The following is an 11,104-nucleotide window of genomic DNA, read 5'->3' on the forward strand; positions in this document are numbered from 1 at the left end:
CTGTTCATTAAACCCAGGATCTTCCAAGTTTGGTAAAGACCATGCTAGCAGGCAGCCTTCAAAGCTCCAGCCCGGCTGGGTCTGTGTGACTCCAGGAACAGCGGCCACACTGTCAAGCAGCCTCTGAGAGGACAAACACCTGGCAGGACGCTTCGTGTCGCTTAACAAGCCGGCTCGCAGGCAGCCAGTGCTGAAGATGCGCAGATCTGTGGGTGCCCAGGCTGTCCCTGGCTCCCCTGAACCTCTGCTGCCTTAGATGCTGCCGGCTGCCTGTATTCCGCACAGGACAGTCTCAGCGGACAGCAGTGCACACACAGTAAGACGGTGAGACTGAGAATAAGCTCTGTCACGGTGAGTGGTTACAGATAATTCCAAAGCAAGCTCTGGGTCTCTAAAATGGATATATAATTAGAAATGGACCTGCCCTGGGATCCTGCAATCCCTCTCCTGGGGATAGATCCTAAGGAACCAAACACACACATCCAGAAAGATCTGCATATACCTGTGTTTACAGCAGCACAGTTTGTAACAGCCAAAACCTGGAAGCAACCTAGGTGTCCAACAACAGATGAGTGGCTGAGCAAGTTGTGGTCTATAGATTCAACGGAATACTACTCAGCTGTTAACTAAAATAGGCCTACTAACTATCTACAAAATGGAGACCCTCCCAACTCTTCATCTGAATTATTCCAGCCTTTAGGTCCATGATTAATCAACAATTTATATGGCTTTGTATGTTAACTCCTTTTTCAGCCACCAGGTTCCAGATGCCAGCATGATGCCAACCAGATTTCCCTGGACAGACAACCCCACTATGTGTCCTGAAGCTCCCATTCCCCAGAGCCCTGCCCCACTAGAGAAAGAGAGAGGCTGGGAGTATGGATCCACCTGTCAACGCCCATGTTCAGCGGGGAAGCAATTACAGAAGCCAGACCTTCCACCTTCAATGATCCTGGGTCCATACTCCCAGAGGGATAAAGAATAGGAAAGCTGTCAGGGGAGGGGATGGGATGCGGAGTTCTGGTGGTGGGAACTGTGTGGAGTTGTACCCCTCTTATCCTATGGTTTTTGTCAATGTTTCCTTTTTATAAAAAAATTTTTTTTAATTGGTGAATTCACCTTCTTCACCTCATCTTAGATGGAGCTTAAAGGAATCCTGTGAAGTGAGATCAGCCAGAAAGAGAAGGATGAGATAGCATGATCTCACTCATGGACAGAAGTGGAGAAGTAAGAACAGGAGTGGAAACACCCAGCAGAATGTGGGCTGGGTTTGGTGCCTGCAGTAAAGCAAAGCACTCTGGGGGGCGGGTGTTCAAGTCCAGTCCGGGGACATGATGGCGGAGGAGGACCTAGGGGAGGCGGGGTTTTCCATCATGCAGAAAACTGAGAGATTTTACACATGTACCAACTACTGTATTTACCAGCGGCTGTAAACCATTAATTCTCCAATTAAAAAATGAAGGATACTGTCCTATAACTACGTACAATTATAGTCAATAAAACTCATCTGTCACTCAGTTCTGCCCAACAGTTAGAGAGATGACGTTCCGTCGTCACAGCAAGCAAAACAGTCAGTGAGGAGACAGCTCTTCCTGGCCAGCTGAGAGTGGGGACCACAGAGGAAGCTGCTCTCCTGAGGTGGGGACGGGACAGGACACAGACCTCCCCACGTGGGGTCCCTGCCTTGCGAGTGGGAGGTACTCGAGCTCCAGTGGAAGTTCAGGGCTAGTTGTCTGTCTGTCTCTCTCTCTCCCTGCCCCTCCATCCCCCTTCTTCTCTCTCAGAAAAAAAAAAAAATAGCAAAAGCAAACAAACAGAAACACAGCAGCCTAGAGTGACCGAGGCCTCATCTCCGCAAACAGAAGGAAAACGGGCACAGAGACAAGGTCTGAGAGCAGAAGCCACCTGCTGGCAGGAGGCGGAGTGTGGACCTGCTGCCCTGCTTCCGGTCAAACCAAGAGGCCCAGCTGGACGGCCTCCTGGCCTGTGCGGCCCACCCGGCCTCGGAAACTCTCACCAAGACGCTTCTGCCCGGAGACGCTCAGCTTCCTGCCTCTCGCCAGGAGGGGAGAAGCCCCAGATGCTCCGCTCCGTCGGGGAGACCGGCGGCCACCGCTGCTGGAGGCTTCTTTCTGCCCGGGAAACTGCCTGTCACCACGGCCGGCACGCCAGCTCCTCGGAGGCTTCCCGACTAACAGAGATCAACTAACCGGCCGCTGACCAACTGGCAAGGATCTTCAGGGCCAGGAGATGGCGCGCCGACAGAGTGGCAGCGGGCTGCCCCTCCCAAACCGCACGGTGGGTGATGCCCTGCTGTCCTCTGCCGCCCCTCCCTCCCTCCCTCCCTCCCTCCCTCCTTCTCTCTTATGACTAAAAGTCTTTAAAAGAAGGTTTTCCCTGGGGGATGAGTGGCAGCACAGCAGGTTAAGCGCACATGGCGCAAAGCGCAAGGACCGGCGTGAGGATCCCAGTTCGAGCCCCCAGCTCCCCACCTGCAGGGGAGTCGCTTCCCAGGTGGTGAAGCAGGTCTGCAGATGTCTGTCTTTCTCTCCTCCTCTCTGCCTTCCCCTCCTCTCTCCATTTCTCTCTGTCCTATCCAACCACAACAACATCAACAACAATAATAACCACTACAAGGCTACAACAACAAGGGCAACAAAAGGGGAAAAAAATGGCTTCCAAGAGCGGTGGATTCATGGTGCAGGCACAGAGCCCAGCAATAACCCCGGAGGCAAAAAAAAAAAAAAAAAAAGGCTTTTCCTGGGGAAACTCAAAAGTAGTAAAAGAGACCAAAGCGAAGGCAGTGGAGAGGTAGGGGCATCACGCCGCCAGTCACAGTTGCTGTTGCCAGATGTACTGTGTACAGCCCCCAGCAGGAAGTGACAAAACCAGGGATTGAACTGGGGACCTCTTGTTTGTAGGTCCAGAGCTCTGACCACTACACCAGCTCCTGGGCCACCCAAGTTTTCTTTCCTTTTCCCTTTTTCTTCTCTTTCTCTCTCTCCTTGATAAAGAGATTAAGAGGAGGGAGAGCCACCACAGCACCACCCCACCATCCATGACGCTCGCAGCGGCACCAGGGCTTGTGCCAGGCCAAGCGTGTGCCCCATGGCGGGGGGCTCTCTGCCGGCCCCTCCAGCCAAACTTCCTTCAAGTTCCGATGCTGCCACCCGTTTCTTGTGCGGTGAGGACGGGCTGCGGCCGGTGGCGCTGCTCACCATTTGGATCTGTGCGCAAAATACAGGCCGTGGTCCCCGGTGGGGGTGGTGAGCACGTCTTGGTTCATGACATCTAAGTACTTCTCGATGTGGATCTGTGGAGGAAACATTCACGCTTAGGCCACTGCGGGCCTGGTTCACCCACCTCACCAGGTTGACCCTGGCCAAGACGCTCCTCGCCGTTCATTACAGGCCGGAGGCGCCCCAGCCCACCGCAAGCCGGAGACCTTCACTCACCCGCCCAGCCCCCCAAAGACAAGAGCCCCCAGCCCCGGCGCTCTGTGGCATGCCCTGGAAACACAGCCACGCTGGCCGGCCGGGTGGAGCGACGGCTCTCTGGGGAGAGGGAAGCCGGCCCTCGGCCACAGGCCACCCGCAGAGGGGCGCAGGGCCACACACAGCATGCTCCTCCAGTGCCCCTGCTCTCCCAGCCCCCGGAGCCGGTGAGGAGGCCGGTCACGGGGAGGGGGACACTGAAGCTGGAGGTCTGGGTGATGGCGATGGCGATGGCGGGGCTCCTTGTGGAAACCACGTGACAGCACGCGCCTCCGGCTTCTGCTTCTGTGGCCATCCTCGCTGGCCAGTGGCGCCATGCTCACCGCAGGTGCACGGTGTGATCGTTCAGTATTTGTACAGAGCGGGCAGTGCTCACCGTGGTGGATCCAAGTGGCATCTATAACCAAACTCGGGTCAAAATATTTTTTCTTTTGCCTCCAGGGTGATTGCTGGGGCTCAGTGCCTGCACCACGAATCCACTGCTCCTGGAGGCTACTTTTATTTCCCTTTTTGTTGCCCTTGTTGTTGTTTTTTGATCATTGTTGTGGTTATTATTGTTATTGATGTCGTTGTTGTTGGATAGGACAGAGAGAAACAGAGAGAGGAGGGGAAGACAGAGAGGGGGAGAGACAGACAGACACCTGCAGACCTGCTTCACCGCCTGGGAAGCGACTCCCCTGCAGGTGGGAAGCCGGGGGCTCGAACTGGGATCCTTATGCCGGTCCTTGTGCTTTGCGCCACATGCACTTAACCTGCTGCTCTACTGCCTAGCCCCCTCAAATTTTTTCCTTAAAAAAAAATCTCTGTATCAGGGTGGGTGGGGGGACATGGAAGTTCCTTCTGCTGCTCAGGGACTTCCCTGTGGTGTGGTCCAGCAGGTAATGCGGGACAGGGCGTGCTCTCGGAGCAGTCTGATGAGCCTGGGATGGGCCATGATCCAGCCTGGGGCTCACATGTGGTAAGGCACGCCTGACACAACCCTTCTGCCCAGGGAACTAGCTCCAGGCTCTCACGTTTCTCCCCATAAAGAGAACTTCTGGACCCACTCTCTGGGCCATTTGCAAAAGAACACTAAGGCCACTTAGTGCGGTCCACTCTGTCCCTGGAATGTAATCACTTTCTAGCTGGGATGACTGTAGCACCCCTGCTACCTCACCTGCCCCACCCCACAACCCTACACCTCTGGCATCCACCAGTGTGTTCTCTGTAGCTCTGAGTTAGGCTGCATGTGCCTGCGTGTGTGCACGCGTGCTGGTGAGGGCAGGGGGAGAGGCTACATAAAAGTGAGACAGTATTTCTTTCTTGACCTGTTTCACTGAGCACCATGCCCTCAAGGCCCATCCCTGTTGCCACAGAAGACGGAGTTTCCTTTTTGATGGCTGAGTAATATTCCATTGCAGCCATTGCCTCTATTCCCTTGGTGTCCCACTCCCCCGTGCATGTGAGTGTTGCGGTGTTGCTGCGGTCAGTGACATGGTGGTACACGGCCTGCAGGGGCGCTTTTCCTGCTGAGCTGGAACCTCATGCAGGCCTGACCCCAGTGTTCCTAAACCGAGTTTTTCACTCTCTTAATTTCAAACCGAAACAGACAGGGAGAGAGACGCAGAGAGCCCAGTGTCACCCGTGATGCTGGGGTTCAGACTTGGGGCTTTGTACTTGGTAGAGTGCATGGCCTGCCGGTGAGCCACCTCCCGGCCCCATCGGCCACTGAGCTGGGGCTCTTGTCCCCTCTGCTACACACCGTAGGCTCTATGAGTGAGTAGGACCCTCTTCTGAACGGGGCCCCTCTGCCTAGAAGGGTCTCTCCTTGCTGTATTTCCCTCTCCAGTCTGGCATCTACATCCTGGGCCTTACCCACCGGCTTACGGCAGCACAACAGTGAAGAGCCTAAGACCCGCTGAGGTCTGGGGGAGCCCCCGGCCTATCTGTCAGGACCCCAGTGAGTCTTACAGAAACTCCTTGTTTGTTTGACTGGAGGGGGTTATTTTGAAAATCCTAAATTCTTTGTTTTAATCCACCACATCTTAATCTGTTCACATTCTTGCTCACCTCACATCCATCCATCTGGAGCCCTCCAGCACCACCCACTGAGCTCGGGCTCAGCATCTTAATCTCCCTGCAGAGGGGCAGGATGTCACTCAGTCCACCCTTAGTGGGCTGATCATCACTTTGCACAAAGGACAAAGGTCAGGGGGCAGGTGGGCAGAGCCCAGACTCAGTTCAGAACTAGGGAATCGCACCGGGGCCCGCGGGGACCACTGTTCTTTCCTTCTAGAAGAATCTTTGTCTCCTTTCAGAACTCACTCTCATAACTACGGGTCTCTTACTCTTTTTTTAAAAATTTATTTATTCCCTTTTGTTGCCCTTGTTTTTTATTGTTGTTGTAGTTATTATTGTTGTTATTGTTGTTGCCTTGTTATTGTTGGCTAGGACAGAGAGAAATGGAGAGAGGAGGGGAAGACAGAGAGGGGGAGAGAAAGACAGACACCTGCAGACCTGCATCACCACCTGTGAAGCGACAACCCTGCAGGTGGGGAGCCAGGGGCTCGAACTGGGATCCTTACGCCAGTCCTTGCACTTTGCGCCACCTGCGCTTACCCGCTGTGCTACCGCCCAACTCCCGGGTTCTTACTCTTAAGCCCATCTCTGTCCTCTTGATCGCTGTTTCAAGGTGCTGGGTGTCCAGCTGCTCTCCGTTTTCTGTGGGCTGGGAGCTTGCTATTGTTTCCTTTAAGTGATAAAGGTCTTCATGGACCTGTAGGTTGGGGGAAAAAAAGTAAAATATTCAAGCATGCATACACAGCCTGTCAGAAAGTTACTTCTGCTAATTTATGACACTTGCTTGAAATGTTCGAGGTAGTAAAGCTGGCTGCGGGGTCCGTGGGCAAGGGCTGTCTGCGACTCTGCAGAATATCTCACCAGGGCCCTTCAGGTGTTGAAGGGCGGAGCTTCCTTTTTCTTTTTTAAGTTTCTTTTTTTTTTTAAATTATTTTGGGGGTATTATCTTTATTTATTCGATAGAGACAGCCAAAAATTGAGAGGGAAGGGGGAGACACAGAGACACAGAGACAGAGAGACACCTGCAGCCCTGCTTCACCACTCGTGAAGCCTTTCCCCGGCAGGGGGGGACCAGAGGCTCGAACCCGGGTCCTTGCACACTGTGACGTGTGCGCTCCACCAGGTGCGCCACTGCCCGAGCCTCAGGGCCGAGCTTTCTGACACCATCCAGCCTTTCCTTCCCTGCTGAAATGGAACAGAGCCAAGACTGCAGCTCTCGCGGTGATTTCTGTCGCACCACCAGGTGTTCACCTTCCCTGGTAGGTGAGGAGGTAAGGAGAGCAAGTCTCCAGCAAAGTGAAGTCTTAGTGGGAGCAGCCCTCGAAGGGGAATCTTGTTATTATGTTCCCGGGCCCAGTCTAGCCGCGTCTCCCCACTTCCAGCCCTGAAGAAGCACTTCCCAGGGTACGTATGTGGCCGTCTTTATTCAAAGGCTTTTTTAAATTTTGCGATGAGAGAGAAAGAAGCAGAGCAACCATCTGGCATATGTGACACCGGGGACTGAACCCAGGACCTTCGGCTCGAGGGCCCGGCACCTTATCTATCCACTGGGCCAGGAGGGCGGAGTGGCACATGCTGGTCCTGCACTGGAACTGTTTTCCTTGGGGATGATCAACATTCCTCGGATGGCAGGCGGGCTCGGCATGCTTCAGGGGGCGCCGAAGCAAGACAGGCCAGGAGCCGCCGTGTGCAGATGAGAGCAGACTTCCCCAGAGAGATACAGATGGCGCCGATCACTGCGTGGGCTATGCAGATGGATGAACCCGACACCTGTCTTGCAATCTGCAGCCGCGGTCGCTAAAGGCACTTGGAAGCGGCCACCTGTCCCCGCAGGGCCTGACCGGATGGACGGCACCTGGCTCCAGCCCTCCCCTCCCCTGCCCTGCCCTGCCCTGCCCTGCCCTGCCCCCGATGCGCATCTCCTCACAGATGGGCATGGCGGTCTGGCTGGGGCATCTGGCCGTCGGTCCTCTGCCGGGGGAAGCCCGGGGGGCCTGCTGACAGAAGTCTGAACACCCCGGCACCCCTGGCGGCTACAGGCTGAGAGCCACCCTGGCTGGCTGAGCGTCTCTGTTCTCGGGTCCCGCCTTTGAATGCGGGGTGCGCCCCGTGTCCCCGTGGCTGGGCACTGGTGGCTTCGTGCGTCCTTCTGCCGGGATGCCCGGCGCCGTGAGGCTGGGCCGCGCTCGCTGCGAGGACTCAGCGGCCGGCAGAGTGTCGCCAGTGACCGTCTCAGTCACGCCGTCTCCCGGTGTCCCCCCAGAGGCTCTCCCCGGCTTCTTCACCAAGGGAAAAAAAACCTCTCCATTTCACAGAACTGTTGAAGGAAGACGAGACGCGTGTTTAGATGAGCAGACAGACGCGGTGGGCTTACGGTCGGGTGGGCAGGACATGGACGCCCATCTCCTCCTCCGGCGAGTGTTCACTGTCCGCAGACCTACAACCTGGGGCCGGGAGCGCAGGGCCCTGGGGTGGAGAGCCCGTGCAGGGCTGGCCGCCTGAAAGGAGGGACCCTCGGGTGTGGCCGCTGTCCCTCATGGTCTTCCCACCGTCCTCGCCTCCCAGCAGCCCACACCTGCCCTTGTTGCCGTCATGGGGGCCACAGACACAGTCACGCCAAGTCAACTGTCTCAGCAGACCGGACAGGAGCGGCGCTTGCTGGCAAGGGGTCCGTTCTAGCCCATCCATGTCACCGTGATGCCAGGCCCAGTTGCTTCCTGATGGCCCCTTCAGAGCAAGATGGGCACGTTGACGCCTTGGGGCGGAGTGGCCCTCTAGAAGTTGTCTCTGAGTCATCTGACGCGGCAAAGGTTTGCCTCAGAGCTTAAGAAGCCACGCAGCCAGAATCTGTTATGTGCACAAGATTGGTAGCACTTGGCTGAGCCAGTCTCGGCACTGACGAGAGCCAGCTGGTCAAGTTACCAAGCTGTCAGCTAGCTCCCGTTTCCCAAGGCTGCTGCTGACAGATGTTGGGTTTTAAAATATGATTCCCCAAAACAAATGAAAACGCTAAATTTAAGGGGCCAGGCGGTGGCACATCTGGTTGAGCACACGTTACAATGCACAAGGACCCGGGTTCAAGCCCCCCCCCCCCCGCCTCACCTGCAGGGGGCTTTGCGAGTGGTGAAGCAGGGCTGCAAGCGTCTCTCTGTCTCTCCCCCTCTCTATCTCCCCCTTCCTTCTTGATTTCTGACTGTCTCTATCCAGTAAATAACTAAAGATAATAAAGGAATTAAAATAGAAAAATCATAATTTCTAAAAAACAAAGAAGCTAACTTTAATTGCAAGGCTAGGCAATTCTTGCTGCACAAGCATATTTTTAATTGTTGGGTCAAGCAATTGTTAGCACAGAGCTACTAAAGGGATGCCGTATTACTTCTGGCGTAGGAAAATGAGGTCTCTCAGTGAGTGTAGGAAGCAGGCATGGGGCACAGTCCGGCACACACTGCACCCAGGCCTCCTGGGCTCTCTCATCTGGCGCCAAGGACCCCACCAGCTAACCGGAGCTTTATTCAGAACTGAAGCCACCGGGAGCTCGCAGAACCATTACAGGAAAGCTTCTCCACTCTGACTAGTCGAGTGAGGGAGGGTCCGATGAGCCTTATTAAAAGTCGACACGGCTGAGCTGCAAGTGAAGGCGGCGAGGGCAAGGTGTTCCCGTGCGGACCGCAGTCCTGATGCTGAAGGACGGAGCTGCGGGTTTGCTGTGGCTTTGCTGCGGGAGCTGACCGAGAGAGAGGCTCTGCACAGTCAGAAGGGGCCTGGGAAGCCCGGACAAGGAAAACGCTTGCACGGGGCGCCAGACAGGAAGCTTGTGACCAGAGCGCTGGTGCTCTGTACACAGACTTTCTCCCAAGTATTTGAGATATTTTAATCAAATGACTAATTCTATTAATGTGAAACATCTGTTGTGTTTTGTGAATAATACTAAATGTTAGCCCAGCTCCATACCATATATATATATATATATATTGCATTTCATCTATTATTGGAAGTGAAGACCAAGGCCTGTGCACAGCTGCTGTGCGTGTCTGGCCCAGGCTTTACTCCGGACAAGAAGGATAGGTTGGGGCTGGAGAACTTCTGACCCGAGGGCCATATAAAGCCCATGAAATCATTTGGTGTGACCCTGCCTAGGCAGCCACAACTTTATCTTTATTTTTTATTATTTTTTTCCCTTTTGTTGCACTTGTTGTTATTATTGTTGTTGTTATTGCAATTCGTTGTTGGCTAGGACAGAGAGAAATGGAGAGAGGAGGGGAAGACAGAGAGGGGGAGAGAAAGACAGACACCTGCAGACCTGCTTCACCGCCTGTGAAGCGACTCCCCTGCAGGTGGGGAGCCGGGGGCTCAAACCGGGATCCTTACACTGGTCCTTGCACTTTGCGTCACCTGCGCTTAGCCCGCTGCGCTACCGCCCGACTCCCAAGGTTTTTAAACTTTTATAGGACAGAGAGAAATTGAGGGCGGCAGGGCGTATGGAGACAGCAAGACACTGGCAACACTGCTGCAATGCTCATGAAACTTCCTCCCTCGGAGTGGGAACTGACTGAACCAGGGGCTTGAACCCGGGTCCTTGCACATGGTAACATGTGCACCTAACCAGATGTGCCACCACCCAGCCCTGGGATGAGAATTTTTTTACGGTGTACAGATATACATATAAAATGCTCCAAATGTACATCTATATACATTATTAATCTATATTATATTGCACATGAATATAAGATGTTCCGGATGCACAGCGTGGCCGGAGCTAGCTAGTCACCGTGCTGTTAACGATGATGCCACGGATGGTCAGAGCAAAGAAACGGGGGAGGGAGACAGCACCGTGCTTCTGCAAAAGCCTTTTGCTCCTGAGGCTCTGAGGTCCCAGGTTCAATCCCCAGCACCGCCACCAGCCACCGCTCAGCAGGGCTCTGGGGTCTCTGTCTGTCTGGCTGAAAAAGCCAGCCTGGGGGAGAGCAGTTCCAAGTATGACTACGACTATTAACAACAACAACAAAATAAATAAATGATGGGGTGACAGACGGTGTGATGGTTCTGAAAAGTCAGCACAGGGGCTCTGCCAAAGGCCTCTCCTGCCTGAGGCTCTGGCGCCCCGGGTTCAATCCCCAGCGCCGCCATCAGCAGGTGGGCAGGGCTGAGCGGGCGAGGACGGCGGAGGGAGGGAGGGAGGCAGCAGTTTCACTGTCTCTCGGGACCCCGAAGCCGCCCACCATTGCTGCGCCCCGTCCCCGCGGGTCCAGCTGTTCCGCCCGGGCTTCGGGGCGTTGGGGCTGCGGGCGGGGCCGGGGGCCGCTGCGCGCACCTGGATGAGGATGGTGCCGATGGGGTCGTAGGTGCTCGCCTCCTCCGCCAAGACCCGGGCAGAGCCGCCTCCGCCTCCGCCTCCCCGGCCGGACTCCCGGCGGGACGACCGGCGGGACTCCGGGCCAGACTCCCGGCGGGACTCCAGGCGGGACTCGGGGCGCGACTCCCGGCGGGACTCCCGGCGGGTCTCCCCGCCGGACTCCCGACGCGTCTCCATGGCTACTCTGGACACGCCCACG

General features: G+C 55.4%; 1 protein-coding gene across 3 annotated transcripts in view; it reads right to left on the reverse strand.

The window, feature by feature from the left end:
* The window catches only part of IQCH (IQ motif containing H), a 198,147-nt gene extending 187,107 nt beyond the window's left edge, over positions 1-11,040 (reverse strand). The window contains exons 1-3 of one of the 3 annotated variants that reach the window (XM_060175627.1): positions 10,864-11,040; positions 6,127-6,249; positions 3,219-3,313 (exon numbers count right to left, since the gene is read on the reverse strand). In XM_060175627.1, the coding sequence (XP_060031610.1) occupies positions 3,219-3,313; positions 6,127-6,138 (107 nt within the window). In that variant the 5' untranslated portion in view covers positions 6,139-6,249; positions 10,864-11,040. The other 2 variants (XM_060175628.1, XM_060175630.1) reach the window with 2 other exon arrangements.
* Positions 11,041-11,104: the final 64 nt, after the last annotated feature.

Source organism: Erinaceus europaeus, chromosome 16 (assembly GCF_950295315.1).
Source record: "Erinaceus europaeus chromosome 16, mEriEur2.1, whole genome shotgun sequence".
NCBI lineage: Eukaryota > Metazoa > Chordata > Mammalia > Eulipotyphla > Erinaceidae > Erinaceus > Erinaceus europaeus.